This window comes from Hyperoodon ampullatus (assembly GCF_949752795.1).
Source record: "Hyperoodon ampullatus genome assembly, chromosome: 4".
Lineage (NCBI taxonomy): Eukaryota > Metazoa > Chordata > Mammalia > Artiodactyla > Ziphiidae > Hyperoodon > Hyperoodon ampullatus.
This window is the reverse complement of record NC_136917.1, coordinates 29611314-29637861: the sequence shown is the minus strand read 5'-3', so window position 1 is coordinate 29637861 and position 26548 is coordinate 29611314. Positions and strand designations below refer to the sequence as shown.

Genomic DNA, 26548 nt, shown 5'->3' with positions numbered 1-26548 from the left:
AGTCCTTTTTAAAAAAAAAAAAAGACAAGCAAAAACAAAAAAACCTGTAATGAAGTATACTACTCATTTTTCAAAAGTTTACACAAATAATACATTTGTATCATTAAAAACTCAGAAATACATAGAGTAAAAGAATCCACCTCTCCATTTCCCACGCACTCTGCCATCCCAATGGTAATCACTCTGAAGTTTATGTAATTTTCCAGACCCCTTCTCTGTGTATTAAATTCTCACATGAATTAACATTACTTAGATCTGTTTAGATAAATATATTTAATTAGAGCCTTAAAACTTCAAGGAAAATAGCTTGATCCTTTCTGAAGAATGTGGAGCTTTCCTTTTTTGGTCTCTCACTAGAGAACCAACTCCAAGATTTCCTGAAAGTTTCTCCCACGTGGCTGAAATTCCTCATAAAAGATTTAATGAGCGAGTGTAACCATCCGAATTCTGTAACCGAGCCTGCCTTATATAAATTCATTGCCGACTTCAAAAGCGCTGCGAGATCAGTCATACTCTGGCACAAGGGCACTGTCGAGGGAAGAGGCAAGTTGTTAGAACTTTGAGGGTTGATTTGATGACACTGTTTCAAACAGTTGAATTCATTTTGACTCTAAAGGCAAACTGTTCTGAGCTGACCCCCGTCACGGGGCCTGAAGAGGAGCTTGGTTTTTAGGGGTCCTTGGGAAGACCTGGGCACTGGCCTAGCAAGTCACGTTCTGAACCGCGGGGGCCATGTCAGCCGGGGTGGGTGATGAGCCACTGAAGCCAGCCCTTGAGCTCTGTTAGGAATCTAATGCTCGCCCCTGAGGTCTCTGAGCGACGGCCTCACTCCCGCTTCTTCCCCGAAACCTTTATCCTGCAGCATGGAGAGCAGGGCAGCCCTGAGCAAGGCGGGCCTGCCACAGCCCGGCCCCTGGACCCGCTGCCGCGTGCAGCGGTGATAGGGTGGCTCCGCCACTCTGCAGAGTGAACTTCTTATTCTTAGCTCCTTGCCTGCCTGCCTTTTATTTTTTTTAGCTTTAATTTTTGCAGGAAAAAATGTAACACTTAAGAATGGTAAAGCACTTCTCTATCCCTCTACCTAGAGACCCCATTCGATTTTCCCTGGGCGTCCCAGTGATGTCCTTCATGGCAAAGGCATCAGATCCTGGCTCACACATCACGTATCTGCAACAGTCCCTTGGGCTTGCCTTGGCTTTTATGACCTTTCAGGGTGCAGGCCGGTTACATTGGAGAAGGCCTTCAATCTGGCTTTCCCGCTGTTTCCCGGTGACTGGACCAACTTACCCTTGGGGGCTAGAACACCACACAGGTGAAGCTGTGTGCCTCCTGTGCACCGCAGCTGGTGACTGACTCATGGTGTTTACTGTCCTGTTACTTGAATAGGGCGGAGCCCGCCCAGGTTCTCCTCTGAAAAGTCATTTTTCACCCTTTGATTAATATTTTCTGGAGAGATACTTTGAGACTCTGGAAAATCTCATTCCTCTTCTTACTTTTTGCTGCAGTGTTAGCCTCCAGAGATGTTTTCTTGCTGGGAGCAGCTACTACTCTGGTGATGGCCGGGCGGGGATTTTCTGCCTCTTGTCGGTCGGCACTCTGCTGGACAGCAGAGCTCTTCTCCGCCACTCACTTGCTCACGTGTTTACTAGATCCACATGGATGTTTGCATTCCTGTTTTAGTCAGTGGCTTATAATCTGTTGTTAGTAGTGTTTACCTTAACATTCAGATTTTATCTTCACCATCAGTTTATTTTAATCATCTCACAGTTGGCCACCGGGAGCCACGTCAAGCCTGTGCCCCTTGGCCATGTCCGCGTCATTCTTTCAAGCATGTCCTTTTCTTTCTGTCATAAGGGGTTCCAGGCTCATCTTCTTCCCTCCCTTTCCTCAAGGGGATCCTGGTTCTGCTTAGTGGAGAGTGGGCTCTAGAGACCAAGATCGGAGTGCTCTGCGTGCTGGTCGCCGCGGGGCTGTCGCTGCTCCCGGGCCCTCTCCGTGCCCAGAGCTGAGAACACACGCAGCCAGGAGCACACGCATACGTAGACCTATTCGCATACACACACTCACATCTGCACGTGTTTCTGTGTCTCTGCTGTTCTGTCTCCTTGTATAGGTCACCCCCGGTTCGGGTGGGTGCTTCCAGCACCAACAGGGTTCATTGTAGCCCCACCTCCCCCCCGTCCCCCCTTCGTATTTCTGCCTGTTTTCTGACAGTAAGAAATCTGGCTCCCTTTGTCCTCAACGCACTTACTCATCTCTCAAGCCCCCGCCAAGCTGCCTTCTCTCCGATTCTTTTTAGCCTGTGGTACACACCAGGTAAATTCTGATCTGTCTTCCTGGTTAAATCCGGAGTTCCCTCATCACCTGGGTCTCTCTGAGGTGGGGCACAAAGAAGCCTGCTTGCTTCAGGCATGATTCAGAGGACGGAGGCTGCCCCACAGCAAGCTCACGGGGGGCCATGCATGTGCCCTTGAGAAGACACGGGTACAGCGGCCTGTGCACCCCTGTGACCTTGGCATGACCTTGCACCCCTGTGATGGGCTCTGGCTGTCAGGCAGTGCCTCTTCACTGCACCCTGACTGCGTTGCAGGAAAAGTGAGCTTCTGGAGGCCATGAGAAGAGACCGCGTTTGTTTCAGTGCAGACGGGGCTTGTGGCAGGACCTCCAGGGTGCTCCGCCCTGTAAGCACCCTCCCTGCTGCTCTGGGCCCTGCCGTCCCCAGTCTCCGGCTGCCATCGCGAGTGCAGCACACACACCCGTCTGTGTGTCCATTCACCTCAACATTCAGCGTGGATGTCCTGTGCATCCTTGGGGTGCGGGCCCAGTGGCAGTGATTTTCTAGGCCTGTCGCTCCTGCTGGTTAGCCTGGTCAGCCCCAGGGGTCCGACGGTCAGAGCAGGGTGGTGAGCGCAGTGTCTAGCCCCAGTGTGAACACCGCAAAGCCAGCTCTGAGGGCTTTTTAAAATACCTGAATTACGAATTTCATCGCAGTTTTTTTTTAGTGTTTCTAAATTGCCAATCATCTTCTGAATAATCCTGGGCTTTGAAAATGTAATTCAGTATTTCCCTTCCCAAAAGGAACATCTGGCAACATGTCCTCCCCTGCGTCCTGTGCTGTCTGGCTCTCCTGAGTGTGGTTTTAACGACCCCTCTACGGGAGAGACACCAGCTCCACCAGCGCAGGCTCCCCGGAGCCCGTCGGGATCAGCTCCTTCATGCCAGCTAGCAGTGAGAGTTACTTATTGTAAACCTGTTTTTGCCCAAGGAGAGCAGTTTGGCTCACCAACACATAGCCCGCAGGAAGAGGGCCTTCCTGTTTAGGAATTCTTTTGTTTTCTTTTTTTTTTTTTTTTTTTTTTTTGGCTGAGTTGGGTCTTCATTGCTGTGCGCGGGCTTCCTCTAGTTGCAGGGGCTACTATTCGTTGTGGTGCACGGGCTTCTCATTGCGGTGGCGTCTCTTGTTGCAGGGCACGGGCTCTAGGTGCACGGGCTTCAGTAGTTGTGGCATGCGGGCTCAGTAGTTGTGGCTCGTGGGCTCTAGAGCGCAGGCTCAGTAGTTGTGGCGCACGGGCTTAGTTGCTCCGTGGCATGTAGGATCTTCCCGGACCAGGATTCAAACCCGTGCCCCCTGCATTGGCAGGTGGATTCTCAACCACTGCGCCACCAGGGAAGCCCCCTGTTTGGGAATTCTGCTTTGATTTTGTTTCATACCTGAAAGTGTGGGCTCACCAGGTGTGTTTGTGGTGGTGTTTCTGTGTACAGTTGAAGGGTTTCTAGTGTATCTACAGAGTTGTGCACCCATCACCATAAATAATTTTAGAACATTTTTGTCACTCCAAAAAGAGACCCTATGCCCGTGAGCAGTCACTCCCCACTTTGTCTTTCACAGCCCCTGGCAACCACAAATCGACTTTTCTGTCTCCGTGGATTTGCCAGCTCTGGACATTTCATGTAAATGGAGTCATACACTGTGTGGCCTTCTGGGGTATCTTTCCATTTATTTAAATCTTTACTTTCTTCCAGCAATGTTTTGTAGTTCTCGCTGGTTCAGTTTATTCCCAAGTATTACATTCTTTGTGGTGCTGTTGTAAATGGAATTGTTTTCTTCGCTTTCGGATTCCTCGCTGCTGGTGTGTAAAAACACGCAAGTGATTTCTCTGTATTGATCTTGTTCCCTATGACCCGAAAAGGGTTTTTTTTCCCCGTGGGCTGGACCTTAGCACAAAAGTGAGGCTGCCTCTGGGGCCCAAAATGCTGCTGTCCCTGGGCTTTTCTGGGGACAGACGTGTCCTGTTGGAGTCACAAGGCTTTTTATCCTGATCCTTCTGATCAGGGAATGCATTAGATTGTCGTCTCCCCCGCCCCCTGAGATGGGCAGAGTCACCAAGGTGCAGGGATTAAGGGATCTGTGTGTACTGGTGGCTGAGCTGAAACCAGGCTTTGAGCCCCTGTGTTTGTCAGCTCTGCATAGTTGTCCATCCCAGACTTCGTCCTGAGGGAGGCCCCGCCTCCTCCTCCTGGGCCTCCCAGCGCCCTCATTAGCCGCAAGCACTCCGGGCACATCTGGAGAGAGCCTGCCGTCTGCCACCTTTGATCTTTCACCACAGAAAATGCATCTCATTTCTCAGAGGTCTGCTGGTAGTAGAGAAGCTTCTCCTGATTACAGACGTGTCCTCCTGGAAAGGGAGCTGGGTCCCAGGAACCAGAACTCTGTGGCTCCCTGATATTCCTTGGGGCCCGCGAGCACAGCCCTGCCTCTGAGCTCTCAGCCCCGGCAGGTAGCTGGGTGGGTGGACTGCAGCTTGACCAGCCCCACACACGCCCTCCAGTTTTCTGTTGCCAGTAGTTCACCTCAGGGCCAGCACTGCCTGCAGCCCTCAGCCTCCTCCCTTACAGACGGGATTGGATGGGCCTCTGCTCTTCTGTTTTAACTTGGAAACATTTTCCCTAGTTCCCCAGGCCAATGGCCACTGAAGCCCAGACCACAGCCCTCTTCTGCCCCGGTCCCTCCTAGCTTTGCTGCCCCACCCCAGGCAGGCCCGCTTTTTATTTTTTCTCTTATGCTTGTAGAGGAAAAGAGCAGTGGATTCCGGTTGAAGCCGCCGACCCTGATCCACGGCCAGGCACCCAGTGCAGGTGGGTGTCCGCCTTGAAGGAGGAGCACAGAGTGGCTGCCTTGCGGCCTCTGCGTGCCAGTGTGGTCCGGGCTCACTCTTCTGACACGTGAGCACGGGAACACCGCTGGAAAGAGCCCGTCGGACCAGGGAGGTTCTCCTGCCTGTGAGCCCGCTGTCCCGAGGAGGTGGCGGCGAGGGAGCGGGCCCGGCTTGGTGGGTGGCGTTCAGGCTCCATGCCCGGCAGTAGCTCAGTTGTGAGACTGTCTCTGCTGAGCGATCTGCCCACAGCGTTAACCCCAAGTAGCAGAGCAGCCGCTAGTGAGCGGGGCCCGGCACTCGCGCCATCGAGACACGTCACATCCAGCGGGAAGCCCTTGCAGGGCCGGGAGCGTTCTCGTGGTCCTTGCCCTGTATGTTTGGCAGAGGGATTTTCTCAACGTGGCATTTTGAGAAGCAGGTGCAAGGGGTACCTTTACGTGACCCCTAACAGAGTCCTAAACTTTGAGAGGTGAACTGTGGCTTCGCTGCTTTCCCCTCACCGTCTGCCCTTGACCCTCGAGCCCCACCCTTGAGAACAGCTGTCTCTTGGTCCCCCCTGTAGCATTCCTGTACTCACTGGATTAATTTGCAGACATGATCAGTTTCATGGGAGTTTCATTTAATCACATATAAAAATAACAATAGCCAGAATTTGTATGTCTAACTGTAAAGAAAATACTTTGGGTCTTTAATTTTTTCAGTATGCTTCCCTGTAAAGTCTAGCCCAGGAGGGACCTCAGATGGGTTGCTGGGGTGAATTCTTCTGTAAAGTGCCTGAGAGCCGGCGTGGGGGTGGGTTGCATTTCTGCCCTTGCGGTTGGAGGGCCTGGGCAAGCCGACCTCTGTCCCCAGGTCTGCCGAGCCAGAAGCCCAAGGAGCAGCAGCGGAGTGTGCTTCGCCCAGCAGTGCTACAAGCCCCGCAGCCAAAGGCACTCTCACAGACCGGTGAGTGACTCAGCCCTGGCCCCTCCCAGGCTCACACGTCAGGGCACAGCCGCGTCACAACACAGGTGGCTTTGGCCCTGTCTACTGAATGCACTGGGAAATAGAGTGCTGGAGAAACAAGCCCTCAAATCCCCAATGAGCCTGGAAGACAGGCAGTTCCACTGGCCTCCTGAGAGCTGGCCCCCCAGCCCTGAGCGGCCCAGATGTGTCCCTGTGTGTTTGCAGGCAAAACTCAGCCCTGTATGTCTAAGAGACCTGAACCATATTTCCATTATATCCACAAAGGGTGGGGTTTTCAGTTCATCCCTAATTTTCTTAATACTGATAAGCTTTTCTTCTCTTCCTCTTAATCTTTCCCTACAATTCAAGAGCCCTTCATCGGGAGCAAAAATAGTTAATATTTCTGAAGGGTTTTAATTACATGGAAAATTGTTTTGGTCTAATACTAAACAAAGCCAGATTTAAAGTTGTACATGTCACATAATCTCAACTGTTTAAAGGAGAAAGTGCATAGAAAAAAGACTCTTATTAGTAAAACTAGTTTTATAAAACTCATAATTATTTCACAAATATATATATTTTTTTCCCTTAAGTAGTAGTATTTCTAAATAAACTGAAAATTCACATGATTTTTTGTGGAATAAGCAATAAAGGATTCTTTCTTTTGTGAGGTTTTAGGTTTGGGTTTGGGTTTTTCTAACCTAAGAATTTGTGACTTTCAGTATTGATTCCAGATCCTTTCCTTTAAGAAGGAGACATTACACTGTCAGCCCAAATGGTAGAAGGCAGCGGTACTGAAGGTGGTGCGGGCTGACCTCTGAGATGTCTGCTGTCCTTTTCTCCCCACAGTCCCGAGCAGCGGCACCAACGGGGTCAGTGTCCCGGCAGACTGCCCAGGGGCAGCGACATCGGCTTCCCCTGACAACCCCGCCCGGAGGAGTCCCTCTGACGAGGCGCCAGCACTTGAGGTCTGTCGGCGATGGGGCAGGGAGTGCACCGCACGCGAAGCTTCTCAGGGCCTCACCGGGCGCGTGGGCTGTTGGCCACTCTGGGCCGTATCCAGGCTGGCCCATGCTAAAGCATCCTGATTTGCTCAGAGGTCTCCATGTGTAACCACAACTGACTGGCCAGGTCACCAGACCGCCAGGAACTCCACAGTTGGTTCCGAGAGAAAGGGGCCACGAGCAGGGCTCTGGCGCTTAGGGCCGGATAGCCCAAGGCCTGTTTCATTTCCACGCACGTAGTCTGTTGGGGCCTTGTACCGCCGTGTGTGGAGAGATGTCATCTGTCCCTTTTCTACAGCCGAGCAGCTCCTCAGGGGTTCATACACATGTGCTGCTTCTAGTGGCAGAAGTGTGCTTGGGAGTCCGCTTGGAAATCGTTTGTTTTATTTATTTATTTTTATTATTTTTATGTATATATTTATGTATTTTTGGCTGCGTTGGGTCTTTATTGCTGTGCGCAGGCTTTCTTTTTAATTGCAGCAAGCGGGGGCTACTCTCTGTTGCAGTGCGCGGGCCTCTCATTGCGGTGGCTTCTCGTTACGGAGCATGGGCTCTAGGCGTGCAGGCTTCAGTAGCTGTGGCACGTGGGCTCAGTAGTTGTGGCTCGTGGGCTCTAGAGCACAGGCTCAGTAGTTGTGGTGCACAGGCTTAGTTGCTCCGCGGCATGTGGGAATCTTCCCGGACCAGGGCTCGAACCCATGTCCCCTGCATTGGCAGGCGGATTCTCAACCACTGCGCCACCAGGGAAGCCCAGAAATCGTTTGTTTTTTTTAAAAAAGTCCTCTAGCGTTCTGGGATTATATAGGCCAGATGCATATGTTTTCCAGTAGCGTTGCATAGCAGCTGAAAATAAGGGGCATTTAATGAAGAGCCTGCATTTACGGTTGGCAGAGACTGGACTTGAAATCCGAGTTGCACCAACACACCCAGGGCTCCACGTACGGAGACAGATTGCACCCGTGTGTTTATCTCCACTCTGCCAGTTTCAGCAGACAGGTCGATGCCTGAGGTTCTCCACCCTCTGCCTCCCCCACCCCCTGCCATACTGCCGCCGGATGTTCAGGCTCAAATGGTGAAAATGAACATCTCCAATTCAATCTTCAGATGTCCCTGAGCCCCCCACCCTGAAACCACAGTTAGTGGAATTGGAAAAAGGAGTCATTCCCACAGCATACTGCTTCTCAGAAACTGGTGGCTAGGGCTCTGAGCTGGAGGGAGACCTGGACGTGACCCCCCACCCCGCCGTCTCCACCCAGTGTTCCCGGTGACGAGGGCACTGCCAAGACCTCGCCCCTCCCCTCCCTGGAGAGGTCTGGTCCCGCCCAGCCCTAAGGCGTCTCCCTGGTCCCCCACCCCAGGGCCCTCGCGACAGGATTCACGCCAGGCAAATGCAGTGGTGTGAGATGGCTCATCTCGCTTCTCAGGGCTGATGTATTGCTTCTTTTCAGTTGTTCTGTTTGCTTGTTTTAACCAGGAGAAAGACTCGCAGAAAAATGAGCCTGGCAGTGCTTCTGAGGAGAGCTGCGAGAAGAAGGAGCAGCTTGCACAGCAGGCGTTTGTGTTCGGGCAGAACCTGAGGGACAGAGTTAAGGTATGTGGTCAGAGGGCCGGATGAGCTGTTGACCCAGTGAAGGGATCTTTTTACGCCTCCCCCAGGTTTGTTTTCCCGGGGGTGGGGAGTGGGGGCCGTGTCTGGGGTGGTCCTGGGCCTCAGCGCCCAGCAGCTGCTTGTTGTCCCTTCCATGCTGTGCTGCTGACTCCTGGCAGCACCCCGGCCGGCTGCCCCCCACCCTGCCCCACCCCTGCCAGTGTGGGGCTGAGTGGTGGCTCCTGGTGGCAGGCTCCCTCGTTCTTCCAGGAGCCAGGCTCAGAGAAGCAACTTAGCCCTGACAGCTGACGTGTTTATAGCCAAGGAACAAGCAGACATTAGGATCCGATGCTTTCCAGGTCGCCAGAGAGATTTTTATGTGCTTACTTAAGGGTTTCTTTCAGCATTAGCATCGTTCAGCCCGGCTCCTTCTTAGTTGTGGAAGGCCGTCCTGGGCACTGTAGGGTGTTGAGCAGCATCCCCGGCCCCCGCCCTCTAGATGCCAGCAGCACCCCCTCTCCCCACCCCCAGTGATGACCACCAAAAGCATCCCCAGCGGTCCTGAATGTTCCCCATGGGACCATGTCACCCCCAATTGAGAACCATCACCTTGTTTTTTTCAAGGAGGGCAGGTGGAAAGATACTGTTTTCTCTCCCACAGGAGGCAACAGGATCTGTCACCTCCTGGCTGCCCCCCAGGTGTGTTGGTCTAGTCTGGGGACTTTGAGTCGGGAGTGGGGAGCATGTGGCAGTGGCAGGGGATCTGGGTTCTGGACCCCACGTGCTGGCCCTCTCGGAAGACCTGCCCCAGCCCCAGGGGTTGAAGGTCCCTCTGTGCCATTTCCAGCAGCTCATCTGGCAAGAAGCTCCTAGAGGCTTGAGGGGCAGTGTCAGTGGCTGTGTCAGGGGACATTTGTCATTGCCACAGCTGGGGGGTAAGTGCCACTGATACTAAGTAGGTGGAGGCCAGAGATGCTGACCAACACCCCACAGTGCCCAGGAAGCCCCCATCCCCCCTCAGGGAACCATCCGCGCCCGGGGTCAGTAACGCAGAAGGTGAGAAGCCCTGAAATGAGAAAACGAGTTGGGTGCGGAGGAGATGTCAAGCCACGCCGTCAGCTTCCTCCTTTGGTGCCCACTGTCCAGTAGAAGCACAGATACCCCAAGAGACACAAAAATAGGTGTTGATGTTGCACAGCTTTAGGCAAAATAATGAGTCCCTTGGCAGCTGCTCCCTCCCGGGAGCAGGAAGCAAAAGCAGGAAGGGCCTGGAAATCCACCCATGCTGGGGACCGGGGGCCTGGCCTGAGCCATCAGGTCGAGTCTGTTCCCCGCTGCCTTGAGATTGGAGTGGGGACGATGTCTCGTGGGGATCCGGGCGTCTCATGGTTGCATCCCAGCTTCTCAGTTGGGGGGGGCGACTCGAAGCCGTGGTTTCTTAGCCCCTCTGAGCCTCTGCTTCCTCACTCAGAGCAGGGTCGCTAACACCCACCTCTCAGCGTTCCCAGGAGAGCTCCAGCGGAGGATGTATTTAACCAGGCTAGCATGGCAGTTGGCATAGAAGCAGCCTCGAGAAATGATGCTTCTGTTTTGTTTATAATGAACCCCTTAAAGTGTAAGATTTGTAAGCGATCTGTGATTCCTCGGTGCAGAAGCATTGCTAAAAATGCCAACAAGGTGCCAGCCTGAGTGTGCTTTTTTAAAACAAGGTAGAAAAGGCTCACTAGTGCCTTACGGACTGTTTTCGTATCTTAACTCTTACCACACCCCAGGGTACACACATGTAGACGGAGCCATGCCGCATGTCGGTGTAGGGCCTGTGGAGGCAGGCTGAGCTGCAGAGGTCCAGGACGTGCCGTTCTCTGAGCAGTGTTTCCTCTCTGTTTCCCAGTTAATAAATGAGAACGCTGAAGTAGTGGACATGGAGAACACCGGACACCCCAGTTCAGAAGCGCCAGCCGCCACCAACTACTTCCTTCAGTACATCAGCTCCAGGTCTGCGCCTCGGGCCTGGTGCCCAGCCTTGTCTGGGGAGAGCCTCCGCCTCAGGCCCGCGGTCACCCACGGTACCTGCCTCAGGGCCCAGAGAAGCCTGGACCCTCCTGGACCAGGAGCCAGCCCAGTCCTTCCTCGGGAGGGCAAGGGCACGTGCAGCCAGAATCCCGGTCACCCTGCAGCCCCTCCCTCTTTTCCACTCTGGACACAGATGTGGAGGGGCTGGGATGGCGGGCTTCAGTGGACATCTGAGGCAGGACCCCAGTCCCGTGGGCTTGTTCAGCCCAGCCCCGGGAGTGACCTCTGTCACCCGGGCCTCGTGCCCGGAACAGAACCCGGTGGGCCAGTGACAGCTCGGCTGCCTCCTGTCACCACGTGCTCCCTGCCCTGGATCCGGGCTCGCCGTTGGCGCTACTGGTGGTGGCACTTGCCAGCAGCCTGGCTGCCAGGGTGTTTGAGAAGGAAGGCTCGTCCCTGCCTGGGAGATGGGCCAGCAGAGCAGGCGCCGTGCAGGCTCCCACCTCGGAGAGGCCCGGTGGGAACAGTGACCTCGCTGCTTGGCTGCCTGGCCCCCGGTTAGCAGAGCGCATCAGATATTTTAAGACGCATTTTTTGCACCTAAGTGTTTCCCAAATTGGGAGGCACGTGCAGCCTGTGATGTCTTAAACCGGATGAAGTGTGACCGCCAGGGCAGCTGCCGTTTGCTGAGTGCTCCCCAAAGGTCATCCCGTGTGACCCGCCGGCCGCCCCGTAGGAGGCATCACCTCCTTGGTGCAGGCCTGGGGAGGGGCCCAGAGAGCTGCAGTGCCTCCCGGGGGCAGCCCACTGGCGAGAGACAGCCGGGTTTGTCTGCGGGGAGTGGACAGAACGCCCCTGCGCTCGGCCTCTGTGCGGTGCTGCCCACCTCCTGGGGGTTGGGAAAGACGGGCATCTGGTGTGTCACACGGAGCCCCTGTGCAGTTGGTACCAGGCAGTGCGAGCCAAGGGTCCGTGTTTGGCACCTGGAGAGGCCTGGCACGGAGGCCTGCGGGTACCTGTCCCTCGCACGCCCGTCCAGCCCAAGGCGGAGCGGGGCCTCGACCGTGCTTTCCGCTCCGACCGTGTGTGTGCACGGCGCACGTGGGCGTGCACACCGCCTGGCCCTGTGCCACCCTGCGCTCACAGCGTGTCTCCTCTTCAGTTTAGAGAGCTCAGCCAACAGTGCCGACGCTGCCAGCAGCAAATTCATATTTGGCCAGAACATGAGTGAGCGCGTGTTGGTGAGTGACCCCCGTGGGGACTGTCCTTCTCGGGGCCCGGAAGGCTTTCGGAGCCTCCCACAGGTCACCGGGACACATGGGGTGTGGCTGCTGCCTTGAGTCCTGTGAAATTAGAACTCTTTCTTTTCCAAGTAAGAGAAAAAAGACCCAGCTCAGACTCAGCTTAAACGGGGGGAGGCGCTGGTGGCCTAGGGAGGCTCTGTAGGAGCCAGTGTCGCGCATCCTGTCCTTCCTCATCCTGAGAGGGGCTTCCCTTGAGTCACGGGCCGCGCTTCCTCCCGGCTAAGGGCAGGTGCGGTGACAGCCGTCAGGCCAGACTCCTTAGCCATGTGGGCCGGGACCACCCTGTGCCACCTCTGAAGCCAAGGGAGGGCAGCCCCATTGCCACCGCGAGGCTGCAGCACAGAGCAGGGGGTGAGGGGGCGACCCTGCAGGGTCTCCAGTGTCCCCTGCACTCCTGACACACCACGGCCGAGGCACATGGCTGACCACGGGCCACATCCCGGTCCCAGAGAGCCCAGCCAGCCCGGGATGGGCTTCTAGGGTTGTTACCTGCTTCCTTCTTTTTCTTCCTTTTCTTTTCAAATCATATACACACAGCCCCGCTGTGTCCATTGTGAGGGCAGCTCAGGCGCTGTTTGGGGCCCACCTGATTCCTGCCGTCTTGGTCTCAGTGTTTGTAACGCTAAGGAGCCGCCTGCTTCTGTTCTCGAGCGTCAGTACTGTCCTTTTTCGATTACAATGAAGTAGGCAAAGAATTGCTTCACGGGCCAGGGGGACCAGGTGGCCCAAGGTCAGCTGGTGGCACACGCCTCCAGGTGATGCCACAGAGGCTCCAGAGGCAGCTCGCGTGCACATCCCGGGCGGGCCTGTGAGGACTGAGAACTGCCTCTATCTGATGGTGCTCGGCAGGCACTGAGTGGGGAGGGGCTGGGGCTGGGCGGGTCCCCAGAGTGCGGGAGGGTAGCCAGCGTCGGCAGAGGGGGGTCCTCTGCTGGGCAGGGGCACCAGGAGCTGCCTTCCGGCAGAGTGGTTCCCTGTCCTGCAGCGGTCGGCCCCCCGGGACCACCCCCACACGCCCCCTCCTCCTTTGCGCCTTCGCTCCCCGCAGAGCCCGCCCAAGTTAAACGAGGTCAGCCCAGATGCCAACAGAGAAAACACAGTGGCCGAGTCCGGGTCCGAGTCCTCGTCCCAGGAGGCCACCCCCGAGAAAGGTAGGCCTCGGTCCTGCCCCCTCCTGTGGGGGGGTGGTCCGGGAGGCAGGAAGGTACGGGGACCTCGGCCACAGCCCACAGCCGTGCGTGCTGAGGTCCAGTGAGCAGGAAGGGTGTGAGGCCCGGGGCCCTGCCTGGCGACCAGGATGGGGTTGAGGTGATTGTCACCCTCCTCCTCGCCCTGAGGCGGCAGACGCTCCTCAGCGCCCTCGGAGGTCTCTCGCTGTCTGCTGTCCTCGCCTGAGTGAGAGAGTGGGAGGCCGCAGCTGCACTGGCCGCTCCCGGTGGCCGCCCTGCAGACTCCGAGGCAGAGTTACCGGGCGCGTTGCCAGGGTCTGCTGTGGGCCCGAGGCGCTGGCCCCCTTGAGGCCAGAGCCACCCTTTGGGTGTCCTGTGAGGTACACCCTCCCCCTGACCAAATCAATAGTCAATGTCGTTTAGCTAATAACATTGCAGAGTCCCTGGCCGAGTCGGCAGCCGCCTACACCAAGGCAACGGCGCGGAAGTGCTTGCTGGAGAAGGTGGAGGTGATCACCGGGGAGGAGGCCGAGAGCAACGTGCTGCAGGTGAGGCGCGCCCGGCCTTGGGGACCCGTCGGTGCGGCTAGCGGACTTCTTGTACTGCTTTGTTTTAGAGCAAAACGGTCTGTTTTGAGACGGTCTCGGTAATTCAGGGAACTACAAAGACGTGTAACAAACACCTCTTGCCACCCAGAGTCAACAGCTGTGATTATTTTGTCCCGGTGGTGTTGTGTTCTTTTCTTAGACCAGACTTCATGGCACCCGTGCCCCGTCCCCATCTCCCTCCCCTCGTGGGGCAGCACGTCCAGTGTGGTGGGCCTCCATCTGCTCTTCGTCCTTTCACGCATACCTGCGTGTGTGTCTATAAACCACGTATATGTGGCTTTGGGGAGTTTTTAGTGGTACTTTTTTCCCCCACTCACAGTTTTTCTTATCTATCCATCTTGAGAAATATTGACTTACAAAGATCTGCAAACTTTTCCTGTAAAGGGCCATGTGTGGTCTCTCTTGCATTTTTTTTTTTTTTGTATAACAACTTTATTGAGGTACAGTGCACATACTATGAAATTCACCCTTTTAAAGCGTATAGTTCAGTGGTTTTTACTGTATTCACTAATTTAGAACATTTTTGCCCCCCCAAAAAGAAGCCTTGTGCCCATGAGCAGTCACTGCCCATCCCCCTTCCTGCAGCCCCAGGCAAACCCACTTTCTGTTTCTGTGGATTTGCCTGTTGTGGACATTTCATGTGAATGGGATCGTATAACATGTGGCCTTGTGTCTGGCTTCTCTCACTGAGCGCCACGTTTTCGAGGTTCATCCCTGGTGGACCATGTGTCAGCTCTTCACTCCTCTTCAAGGCTGAATAAATAACAGTCCACTGTATTGACAGACCACATTTGTTTATCCAGTCACTTGTTGGTGGGCGCTTGGTTTGTTTCCACTTCTGAGGTATTAAGAATGATGCTCTGTGAACATTCACGTAATAGTTTCTATGTGAACACGTGCTTCACTTCTCGTGGGTAGATACCTAGGAGTGGAATTTCTGGGCCATGTGATAACTCCATGTTTAAGATGTTGGAGAACAGTTTTCCACTGCGGCTGCCCCGTTTTCCATCCCCATCAGCAAGGTGTGAGGGTTCTGATTTCTCCACATCCTCCCAATACCTGTTGTCATCTGTCCTTTTGGTTATTACCATCCTAGTGGGTGTGAAGTGGTATCTCATTGTGGTTTTGATTTGCATTTCCTTAATGATTTTTTTTTTTTTAATACTCGTAAAGATGTAAAATCCATTCTAACTCGAGGGCAGGACAGAAAAGTGGCCAAGGGCCAGACGGGTCCCCCAGACCATAGTTCGTTGACCCTGCTGGTTCATCGCGGGTTCCCTGCAGGCTCTCGAGGTCTGTCTGCCGGCCAGGGTCCCTGCTCACCCAGAGGACCGCCTTGTGTTCCAGATCCAGTGTAAGCTGTTTGTCTTTGACAAGACCTCGCAGTCGTGGGTGGAGAGAGGCCGGGGGCTGCTCAGACTCAACGACATGGCATCAACTGACGATGGGACATTGCAGTCCCGACTAGGTGAGCTTCGGCCAGGTTTCTGTGGAGGGGCCTGGGGCGGGGCGGGGTGGGGCTCCCTATCTGCACCCACAGCGGGCCCTCAGCCTATGGGACCCGGCCTGGCCCAGAGGCTCCAGCTGCCAGCCCTTCTGTGATGTTCCTCTTCCTGATCGTGAAAGTGGATAAAAGGATTTAGCCATTTTCAAACTTATTTTCTTATAAAGTGTCAGTTGTTTCGTGGTGAGTAAACAAAGAAATCAAACATCAACGAAAATCTCTTTATAAAAAGAGGGAAATCTCTGTCTGCCAAGAATGTTTTGGCGGTCCATTCCTGTTCTGTGGATCTTTGTTAAGGAAGTGGGGTGACTTTGTCTCTTGCTCTTTTCACTTGCCATTTTGTGGGCGTGTTCCTGTGTTGTGAAATTTTCCTTAAAATATGACTGCTTTTGACAAGCTTCTATATTAATTAACATTCCATCGACCGTGAATGTATTTAGCCATTTCCCTGTTGATGGACATTTAGGTTGTTCCTAATTTTTTTTGACTTGTAAATAATGCTACTGGGGCCATCTAAACGTGAATCTTATTCCCCGAAGTACGAATCTTATTCCCGGAAGTACGCTTGTTACAGAACGGATGTGTGTGCGGGCACGTTTGTATATATGTGAAACGTGTGTGTTCGTTTTTTGTTTTTTGTTTTATTTCTTTTTTTTGCGGTATGCGGGCCTCTCACTGTTGTGGCCTCTCCTGTTGTGGAGCACAGGCTCCGGACGCGCAGGCTCAGCGGCCATGGCTCAGCGGCCATGGCTCACGGGCCTAGCTGCTCCGCGGCATGTGGGATCTTCCCGGACCGGGGCACGAACCCGTGTCCCCTGCATTAGCAGGCGGACTCTCAACCACTGCGCCACCAGGGAAGCTTTTTTCGTTTGTTTGTTTTGTTTTATTTTTTTAATCCTCCCAAGTTAAAATAGTCCTGCGGCCTTTACAGAAACGTCCATTCCTGGCCCAGGCGTAGCTCATGCTGCGTCCTTTCAGCACTATTTTTATGCACTTGGGCTTCTGTTCGGGCACCGTTCTTCTTCATTTTCCCTAATGGAAACATGCAAGTGTATGTGGAAAGAGAGGGCGCAGGAATTTGAGCCCCCGCGGCTCGTGGCTCTGCCCCTGGGTCATCAGCCTGTGACCAGCCTCATTGTAACTGCACTGTCCCCTCCCTTGTTGAGATCCTTCCCGGCCATCGTCTCCTTTCACCCCACGCAGCCTTTGATCCTTGGCATTGACCTTCCTTCCCTCCAAGTCCACCTCGGGGGGCAGGTTGGGCTGTGAGACTGGGCCCAGAGGGCTGCCGGGGGTGAGGGTCACCCAGATTGGGGTGACCGCTCGTAATCTGCGCCGGGTTTTCCAGTGGGGAGGGCCGGGCTGGCAGGAAGGCCAGGGCTCACCTGTGTCCACAGGGTTGGGGCTCGGGCAGGGTGGATAGGCTCGGACAAATTGAGCAGGACGACATTGGCCTTGGGCCCGCTGTGGGTGGAACTCATGGTCTCACACACATTTCCAGAGAGGGAAGGCCTGTCCCCTGTTCTTCTCCACTGTGTGCTGCCCTCAGTCTACCTTTGTCTCCCTCCTGATGGAAGCTCTGAGCAGCAGTCAGCCCTGACCCTTCCTCTAAGCAGTTAGCTCCTTTTCATGGGGCAGGAGCTGCGCCTTGGCCTGTGGGTGGCAACAGTCAGGGGGCGTAGACTTCGTGTGGCGTGTCCAAGTGTGCAGCCCCACCTGCGCCTCCTGCTGCCGCCTGACCAGCCCCTTCCCCAGGGAATCCGCCATCCTGGCACCAGCTCCACCCACTGGATGTGCCACCAGGGGTGGGGGGTTGCCAGGGCTGCCGCTCAGCAGACAGGAGGCTTTCATGGACCTTGGGGGAATTGTGGGATTTCACCCTGGGGGTGTTGGCCTTCCTGCAGATTGTGTCTGTTCTCATAGCGGCTTCGTCGAGGGGTGGGGGGCAGGGCTGATGGCCTCGTTGGTTGCAGTGATGCGGACCCAGGGCAGCCTGCGGCTGATCCTCAACACCAAGCTGTGGGCCCAGATGCAGATGGACAAGGCCAGTGAGAAGAGCATCCGCATCACAGCCATGGACACGGAGGACCAGGGCGTGAAGGTCTTCCTGATCTCGGTGAGCAGCCCCAGGGACGGGCTGGGCTGCCCCCGGCCTCTCAGGGAGCAAAGCTGTCCAAACAGCCCCTGGACAAGGGCAGGGCAGCCCCATGCCCAGCACTCAGAGCCCTGCACTGAGGGCCTGGCCGGGGAGAGTAGGAGGCCTCCAGGGTCGGGATGGCTCGCCGAAGGCTGGCCCAGCCTCAGGCTCTGTGGACCCCTCGGGAGGACAGGCCCTGGGCCTGGGGGAGCTTCGGTCTGCTTTCCCCGGGTTTGTTGAGGAGAGAGGTCAGGCTCCTCCCCAGTCCAGCCCGGGAGCTGGAGCATCCCATTACGGCAGGGACTGCGGCCACATCACCTGAGGAGGGGTCTCCCCATGAGGCCTTGTAACCTGGCCCTTCCCTCTGCCTCCGCCAGGCCAGCTCCAAGGACACGGGCCAGCTGTATGCGGCCCTGCACCACCGCATCCTGGCCCTGCGCAGCCGCGTGGAGCAGGAGCAGGAGGCCAGGACGCCGGCCCCCGAGCCCGGGGTGGCCCCGTCCAACGAGGACGACAGCGACGACGACGACGTCCTGGCCCCGTCGGGGGCCACTGGAGGCGGTGAGCCAGGGGTCCCGGGGCTGACCCAAGGGGTGGGGCTGTGTCCAGGGCAGACACCTGACGGCCAGGCCACCGCTCCCCACAGGCGCTGGCGACGAAGGGGACGGGCAGACGGCCGGGAGCACATAGCGCCGGGAGCCGGCTGCCCACGAGCCTGCTGCTTTGTCCGTCTGTCTGCCCGCCCGCCCGCCCCTCCCTCCGGCAGCGTCGAGGCGCGGGGCTCGGGAACCACACTCCCCGCTGGGTGGCCACAGTCTGGATCCGCACGTCCCGTTCAGAAGCAGACTCGGGAACTGCCTGAATGTGGTTTGGGACACGAACCTCATCATATTGATGAGCAAAACGAAAAAGAACATTTCTTCCCTCCCCACCTTGAATTGAAATGGCACATTAAGACTTGTCACGGCTTCTCACTGGGACTGGGACCCCTCGTTTCTTCACCCCACCCTCGTCGTGTCGCCGGCTCTCCCCGCCTCCACCTGCCCGGGCACCGGGTCTGTCCACACAATGTCACGCTGGGCCTGCTGGACCTTCTGTTACTACTGTCTTTACCTCCCAGCTCCCACGTTCTGATTTGGGGGGGTTATTTTTAGACTTTTTCTTTCCCCCCCAAGGCTTTGTGTTTGGTTTCCTAGATCGAGGCGCTTCTCTTCTGTGTGTTGAGCAGGCACGGCTCCGTCGCGGGCTGCGTCCTCGTTCCCCCTGTGGCCCTGGCCCCCGTGCTGGGGGTGCTCCCCACCTGGGGTTCCTCCAGGCCAAGTCATGGGGTGTGGAGGGGTTGGGCCCTGGGCCTGGAGAGCCTATCTAGAAAAGGGTCACTGGGCGTGGGAGGGCTTTCCCCCACATCCTGTCTGTCCCCATAACATGGGTCACTCGTCATCAGGCACCCAGGTGCAAACCTGCTTCCTGCTGTTGGCTGTTCCTTCCTTGCCCAGCCCTGGACATCTCTGCCCCCAAGACCGTCGAGGGCTGGGGGCCTCTGTGAGAGGCAGAGGGGGACCCTGGCAGGGCCTTCAAGGAGGGGGCAGCGAGCGGACCGGTTCCAGACAACGGGCAGAACCCATGCTCGTAGCACACACAGGAGCGGCGCCCTCTACCTGTCCCACCCCGTAGCGTGGCCAAGAGCCAGCTGGGTGCCGCCCGCCTCTGTGCACAGGGCCCTCACAGGGTGAGGGGGAGGCCCGTCTGAGCTGTGCCGCCCACACCTCGGGGTGGCCTGTGCAGCCCGCATCTGCGTCCGCGCCTGAGCCACGGGACGACACCAAAGGCCCTCCCAGCAGATCCGGTCACACTTCTCTGCTTTAAGCCTTAGCCAACTAGTGACAAGTAAAACCAGATAACGCCCATGTGTTTTGGAACATTTATGTAAGATTGTCATATGAAATGTATTTGGGAACTACATTAAAACTTTTAACTAAAACTCTGGCCTCCTGCGTGCCCCAGGGGCCTCAGGAAGCCAGGCAACCTGGCCAGGAACAGTTCCTCAGCAGCCTGGCCTGCCCCGCACTCCACACCTGGGCAGGTGACCAAGCTCGGCTGCCTTCTGAGACCGGCCGCTCCGTGCAGAGCCTTGCTTCACTGAAGAGCAGTTTGCTTCCCCACCCGGGCGCTGCCTGGCTTCCTGGAGGAGTCACAAGGGAGGGGTGAGGGTGCTGGCAGGGTTCACTTGAGCAGAGCCAGGAGGAGACCTGGGGTCGGCATGGCGTGGGCACGGACGGTCTTACTCCCTGGGCTCCTGAACCAGTGACCCATCTTTGGAACCTTTGTCCCACTGACACCTGGTGGCCAAGCCGTGTCCCTGGAGACCTGGTCCAGCCGGTTCTGCGGCCTCAGTCTTCCCACAGTCCCCTCCATCCCCCACCCCGGGACTGCTCAGCTCAAAGCCCAGGTGAGAGGGGCCCTGGCCCAGGGGTGCCGGGTGGGGCCCTACGCTGCATGGTGCCAGCCGAGTGGGTGTGCACCGCTCACAGCCGCCAGGCGCTGGTCATCATAGCCACAAACTCCTCATCCGTGTCCACAGAGGCACTCACGCCACTGTAGTAGTCCTGGAACTCGGCCAGCGTGACCTGGGGGCAGACGGGCTGTCAGGGGGGACCGCAGGCGTGGGCAGAGGGGGTGGGGTACCCGTGCACCCACCTGCCCGTCCTTCTCCGAGGAGTCAAAGTTGTCCAGGAAGCGGCGGAGCACCTCCTCCTCCGTGCACTCCCCGCTCTGCACCCTGGGGTGAGCACGGCCGCTGTACACCCCCCGGAGGTCATCCACAGTCACCACGCCGTCCCCGCTGCGGTCCAGCTTGGCAAACGCGGCTGTGATAACTGCCTCCCGGACCTGGGACATGGGGGGCTGGGGGGGCGGTTGTGACTGGGGGGGTGGAGCTCGGGAGGTCCCCCGAGTCCTCACACCGATGTGGATAAGCCCGCAAGGACTTGGCACCCCCGGACGACAGGGTGAAGGGACTTGCCCGCAGTCACCCGCCCGGCCTCACCCGCAGCGCCCGCAGGAACTCCTCCAGGTCCAGCGTCCCACTGCTGTCACGGTCCCAGCGCCTGCACACGCCCTGCGCCTCGGCTGTGTCCAGCACCAGCCCCAGCTCGGCCAGGCCCCGCTGGAGCTCCCCTGCATCCAGGGACCGGCTCCTGTCCCGGTCCATGCGGCGGAAAAACCTGGGGGGCAGAGTGCGTGGTTGGAAAGTGATCCGGGGGGTTGGGGAGGTGTGAGGGGACAGCTCACCTGGCCAGACCCTGGATGCCCGAGGCCCCTCGGGACAGGCACTGGGCCCGGAGCTTCTCCATCGTGGCGTCCACAGCATCCATGATGGGTCAGGGCTCCCTGGGCTGCTGGATGGGAGAGAGATCTGGAGGGGCTCCCGCTCGGCAACCAGGCTACAGGCCGGGTGCCCCCGCTCACTCACCTGGCCTTCGTCTGTCCTGGAGTCTGGGTAGCCGCTCCGCCTGCCTCCTGCCTGCTCTGCCCGGCGTTGGCAGTATGTCCTGCCGGGCCAGGCTGTTGCTAAGGGACGGTGCCCTGGAGACTGGGAGGGGCCCCAGCTGTAACTCTCTATGCACCAGAGCCTCATGGCCCTCAGCACGGCCCTGTGGGGGCATATGGCGGGCCGAGAGGGACAGGGCAGTGCTGTTGCTGCCGCCGCTGTCCACCTGCTGTCCTGCTCGCTTGCTCCCAGCCCTGCAGTGCCCAGGTCCTGGGATAAAGCCAGGCCCAGGTGGTGGGTGGGGGAGGGGGTCGCTTCCTAACCACAAGGAGGAAGGGTGGGCCACAGCCCTGCGGGGACCAGTGTCCTGGATGGAGGGAGGCAAGGCCCAATTCTTGTGTGACCTGGAGCAGGTCCCCTCCCCTCTCTGGGCTTCACCAGCCACCAGCCCCTTTTCACAGGGCCGCAGCCAAAGCTACTGAGGGATCCAAGTTTAAAGGACTGGAGGTGACCCAGGCCCCCGTCCAGCAGGTGGTGCTCACAGCTGGGTCGTACAGACATCAACGTTGACTTGGACAAAGCAATTCTTGGTAGTTACTTAGGGCCAGTCAATATGGGTCACCTGGTGGTTGGTTTCCAGTTCTCAAACATCACTTGGTGGGCTGGCTCATGACAAGCTGCTGAGCCAGGGGCTTCAGTACTGGCCAGAGAAGCGACCCTGACCCCTGACATCCGTAATCCAAGAGGAACCAAGGCTGCCATCACTGAATGCCTTCTGTCGAGACTTTGGACATCTTGCCAACCGAGAGCGTTACACCAACAGTCAGGATTGAAAATGATAATGGATTTCCCAGGACTTAAAACGTGGGCCCCCGTTTGGGGACGCCGCCACCCGCAGAGACCCAGCGATCATCAGAAGCTTTTCAAAGCTTGCAGTTGCACACAGCACAGTGGTATTGTCGAAAATTGCTGCCACAGTCAGAAGCCAAGCCGTGGATCACAAGCCACCCGGCGCTGCGATTCAAGCTACAGCTGATTGCAACACCATCAGTTTTATGAGAAACTGCAGTGGCACTTTGCTGCAGAAATTCTTGTGGCTTGCTGCAGTCCAAAATTCTTTGCGTAGGCAAAGAAATACTCCATTGTGTATTTTTATGAGGGTTACAAATGTCGAGTTTTTTTTTTTTTATAGAAAAATGTAGAATGTAACCACAACTATTGTAGCTCTGTTTGGGCATCTCCACATTTTTAAGAGAATCAGAATTTCAACAATAAAAAATTGGAAGTGGCCAGGGCCCTTCCGACCCAGAGGCTGTTTTCACTTTACCTCTCTGAGCCTTGCTTTGCACAGCTGTAAAATGGGGTGATGCCTGTGTGCATAGTTGTCTGAGGAGATGAGACACAACCGTGTATGTAGAGTGCCTGGCACAAGCTCCCGGGACTGTAGCTTGTGTCTCCCCACCCAGCGGGGCCCCACCCTGGACCAGGAGCAGCACAGCAGCCCCCTCTTCAGCTCCCACACCAGGAAGAAAGGAGGAAAGACCAATGCCATGAAATCATTTGGTTTATTCTTGAGCTCCGACAGGCGCCAGCCTGCCTTCGCCTCCTACGGACAGCACCCCCCAAGCCTTATTCGTCCAAAGGAGAAAACCGGGCCATTGTTGCCACACTGAGGGGTCACTGTGAGACGCCAGGCGGCCCCATCCTGAGGGCTGAGGGTGGATGCTGAGCTTTCCGGGCTGAAAGGGCCTGTGCCCCGCCATGCTTCCTGGTATGACAATTCCCTGAGTCAGGAGGCGGGAAAAAGCTACAATGGTACCAGGCCAGGCACTTGAGCTGGGCAGAGAAGGGCACAGGGTTCCCTGTTTTGATTTTTTTAAAAAAGCACCCCGAATATCTTGGGCCAAGAAGGGCAGCATAGAAATAAGGAGTGAAAAAATAGATTCTCTAAGGAATATAAAAAGGAGCCAGCTGCTGCTACAAAAGCTACACTGGCCGGGGTGCCTCATGGGATGTGCTGGGGTCCCTGGCTCCCTTCAGGGCCCATAGACCCATCCTGTTCCTACAGGTGTCCCAGGGTGTGCTAGCCACTGCTGACAAACAGAGAACAAAAACCCTGCCTTCATGGAGCTTCCACTCTGATGTAAGAAGTTACATAAAGAAAATAAAATGAGGCAGTGGGGGTGGAGTGGAGAAGAATGACTTCCAATAAGGTGGTCAGGGAAGGCCTCTGGGAGGAAGTGACGTTTGAGCAAAGACCTGAGTGACAAGGAGCTAGTCATGTGACAGCTGGGGGAAGAGCATTCTAGGCAGAGGGAACAGCCAGTGTAAAGACCCTGAGGCAGGACGCTATCAAGAAAAGCTTATGGGATGCCCGAGTTTGCCTGGGCAGCAAAGCCTGGCTGCAGACATCTCAGCACATCCCACATGCACGCTCTTCTCTGGGTTGAGGGAAGGATAGAATTCGGGGGAAAAAAATCTAGGATTAAAACTTTGTCTTCATATAACCAATGCAAAATGGCCTGAGGGTTGAGGCTCACAATTCTGGACTGAGATGAGAATAAGAAAAAGCTTTAGGATGGGGAATGCTTCGGGAGGAACAAAAATCAGGGCAAGGGGAAAAGAGAGAAACTCAAATCATCCGCCTCCACGAGAAAGAGAGGTCTCAAACTCAGATGCCTCAGGGGCCAGACATCTGGCCCTAAGAGACGTGTGGGGCCTGAAACTCACACTCACTAAAGAGGGTGCCCTGGACTCAGATCCAGGCAGGCACGGCCCAGTCTGAAGCTAGAAATCCAGATTTTTGTGTCAGCACTGTCAGTTCTCCAACAAGGGTGACTGATTCAAAGTTCTGTTTTTTAAAAAAGAAAAACTTCTCTCCGGGTTCAACATCTGCATTTGGCCTGCAGGCCGCCCATTTGAAACCTATGACTCTTTAGCAGGTTCTGACGTTTGGACAGGATTATGGCTCTGCCACGGGGTCCTCTCTGGGGGTACTGGTGGCCCCCAAGGACACCCACAGCAGTGGAAAAAGTCCCCGTAGGGGTCCTCTTTCTCCATTCTGGAATCTACTCTGGGACTCACACAGTGGTCCCAAACACAGCAGGCTGGAGGTGGTCTCTGTCCTCTTCCTCCCCAGTACTGTTGGCAAGGTATGAACTGGGTCCACCAGGGAGTGGGTGACTGGGGTCACTGGCCGGCAGGGGCCCCAGGCGCTCAGCCTCAGCCAGGGTGGCCATCAGCCCAGCCAGGGGTGGCCGGCGGCGGCAGATGTCCTGCAGCAGTTCAGCCCGGGGCTGCAGCTGCCTGATGAGCTTGTCCCTCTGGCACACGGCAGCCTGCAGACTCTGGACAGTAGCCTCGGAGGTCAGCAGCTGCTCCTGGAGAGTGGCAATCTCACTGGCAGGAAGGCAAGACGGGGCAGTTATGGCACGGGGGAGCCGGAGGTTCTCTTCCCCTGCTCCTGACCTCCAACCCTGTCAGGATAAAGCCCTCCTATTACGGACTGAATGCCTGTGTCCCTCCCTCCCCGAATTCATATACTGAATCCCTACGCCACAATGTGATAGTACTTGGAGATGGGGCCTTGAGAGGTAAGTTTAGATGAGGTCATGAGGGTTTCCTTATAAGAAGAGACACCAGAGAGCTTGCTCTCTCTGTGTGCCACGTGAGGACACAGTGAGAAGATGACCATCTGCAAGCCAGGAAGAGGACCCTCACAAGGAACTGAATCTGTCAGTACCTTGATCTTGGATTTCCCAGCCTCCAGAACTGTGAGAAATGATTTGCTGTTGTTTAAGGCACCCAGCCCTTGGTATTCTTTAACGGCAACCTCAGCAGACTAACACACTCCCTCATCCATCCCCGTAGCTCTTCCTGCAGTTCCCTTGTCCCCTACATCTTTTCCTATTTGTTGTTCAGCTTAGATGGCTCCCCCTCCAGGAAGCCTTCCCTCTGGGCCCCCTCAGAGCCATGTGGCCCTCCATCACACACACCCAATCACCCCATATTGGAACTGCCTAACAATGTGTCTGCTTGAGGGCAGGGCTGCATTAGGTCTTACTGATGTGCCCTAATACCCAGCACAGTGCCTGGCCCCATAGTAGATGCTCAGTAAAGATGAAGTAATAAATCCAACCAGCTCTGAGTTTTTTCCCACCCGGTCCTCAGCACCACCTTCCTCCCTGGGCACTTGTCTCGTCCCTTTCAACCCTCAGCTAGAGGGACTCTTCAAAACTGCTGATATCATCCCATCCTCTCCTCCTCAAGAACCTGCCATGGCTCCAGTACCTACATCAGGCGGCTGGTGGTCCCTGCACCACTCAGGACCACCCGATTTTGCCTAGCGGTAAAATGGACCGTGTTTAAGTTAGATACCCACACTTGTATGACATCTCTCAACTTTACATAGTGAAAACTAAGTCAAGTATTTTGGTGTTTGTTTTTCCAATCCCACCAGTAGTTCGGCTCCACGTGAATGCACACGATTTCCCCTGCCGGTCCTCCTTTCCAGTCTCGGCTCTGCCTCCGCCCACCTCCTCCAAGAAGTCCATGTGGCCGGCCCCGAGTCTCACCGGTCCTTGGCGCGGCCCAGCTCGTCTAGGGCGGCGCGCAGCTGCTGGTCGTGGCGGGCCAGGCGCTCGGCCTGGGTGCGCACCGTGCGCTCGGCCGCGTCCAGCCGCGCCTCCAGCTCCGCCGCGCGCCGGTGCACCGCAGCCAGGTGTGCATTCGCCTCGCGGATCTGCAGGGGCGGCGGCGCTGACATGGCCCCGGCCGCGGTCCAGGCCCGGCCACGCCCGCGGGCGGCCCGGAACCGGGCCTGGCCACGCCCGCGGGGCCACGCCCCCAGGGGTCCGTTCAGGGCTTCAGCGTGATTGGCCGCGATCACTGCTAGGCTCCGCCCCCAGGGCTGGGTCTCGCCCTGCTCGAACCCGAACACCCTCGCTGGTTCCGGCAACTCGAAACTCCACCCCTGAGCCGGGCCTAACTCCAAGATTGGCCATGGTCTTAACAAACCACGCCCCCGGGTTGGCCTTGTCCTCTGGTGGCGCCCCAGTTCGGGCTCTGGCAACAGGATTGGTCATTCCCTCGAGACAGGACCCCCCCCCCCCCCCCCCCCACTGCTTAGAAGCTGACGCGCCGCGTTGGTCAGGCCCACAAGCCTGACCACGCCCCTGGAACAGGCTGCCCTTCTCTCATTGGCCACGTTCCTGCGCCTTAGGCAATCGTACAGCTCCGGATTGGTCAAGTAAGTGCCCTTCAGGTTATGTTTGGGCTCTGGCCGCGCCCCAAGCCTAGAGCATTCTTCATCCCGCCCAGGGGTTGGACTAGCCACAAACTGGGCACAGACCACATCGCGCTAAGAATCCGAGCACTGGGATTGGACACTTTCGCGTTAAGCCCCTGAACTGACCACGCCCCCAAATAGTCGCACGCTGTTCAGACTCTGGCTTAAGACTGGCCACTGGGCGTGACCAAGCCTCCCCACAGATTCGGGCGCTGGGAGTGACCACATCCCTCCACGTCCCGCCCCATAATGACGTCTCTCTCCTATCAAGTGGAGTACGGCCCCGCGGTCTCGTCTGTGCCTGTGGATAGGGCTAGTACCTTTGATAGTCCCGCCCCTAGTT

The 26548-nt window shown here is 56.6% G+C and overlaps 3 protein-coding genes across 4 annotated transcripts in view; 1 reads left to right on the top strand and 2 right to left on the bottom strand.

Moving 5' to 3' along the window:
* Window positions 1–18400, top strand: part of RANBP3 (RAN binding protein 3) — a gene marked incomplete at its 5' end in the record, with an annotated part of 53453 nt that extends 35053 nt beyond the window's left edge. The window contains 12 exons of the mRNA XM_079702175.1: window positions 5071–5136; window positions 6009–6101; window positions 6951–7069; window positions 8580–8696; window positions 10585–10688; window positions 11869–11947; window positions 13059–13161; window positions 13618–13727; window positions 15135–15255; window positions 17265–17407; window positions 17806–17989; window positions 18075–18400. Of these exons, the coding sequence (XP_079558301.1) occupies window positions 5071–5136; window positions 6009–6101; window positions 6951–7069; window positions 8580–8696; window positions 10585–10688; window positions 11869–11947; window positions 13059–13161; window positions 13618–13727; window positions 15135–15255; window positions 17265–17407; window positions 17806–17989; window positions 18075–18118 (1283 nt within the window). The 3' untranslated portion in view covers window positions 18119–18400. The remainder of the gene's footprint in view (window positions 1–5070; window positions 5137–6008; window positions 6102–6950; window positions 7070–8579; window positions 8697–10584; window positions 10689–11868; window positions 11948–13058; window positions 13162–13617; window positions 13728–15134; window positions 15256–17264; window positions 17408–17805; window positions 17990–18074) is intronic.
* A 1427-nt stretch (window positions 18401–19827) lies between these two features.
* On the bottom strand, window positions 19828–20802 carry CAPS (calcyphosine; the record flags this gene model as incomplete). 2 transcript variants are annotated; one of them, XM_079702176.1, is made up of 4 exons in its annotated part: window positions 19828–20055; window positions 20126–20332; window positions 20475–20652; window positions 20720–20802. In XM_079702176.1, 4 exons carry the CDS (start codon window positions 20800–20802, stop codon window positions 19954–19956), a joined length of 570 nt encoding a protein of 189 aa, XP_079558302.1. In that variant the 3' UTR covers window positions 19828–19953. The 2 variants fall into 2 exon arrangements, with proteins under 2 accessions (XP_079558302.1, XP_079558303.1); XM_079702177.1 differs by having other exon boundaries at window positions 20207–20332.
* A 3196-nt stretch (window positions 20803–23998) lies between these two features.
* On the bottom strand, window positions 23999–25683 carry VMAC (vimentin type intermediate filament associated coiled-coil protein; the record flags this gene model as incomplete). Its single annotated transcript, XM_079703522.1, has 2 exons — window positions 23999–24317; window positions 25493–25683. The coding sequence occupies 2 exons, from the start codon at window positions 25681–25683 to the stop codon at window positions 23999–24001; spliced, it is 510 nt and encodes a 169-aa protein (XP_079559648.1).
* Window positions 25684–26548: the final 865 nt, after the last annotated feature.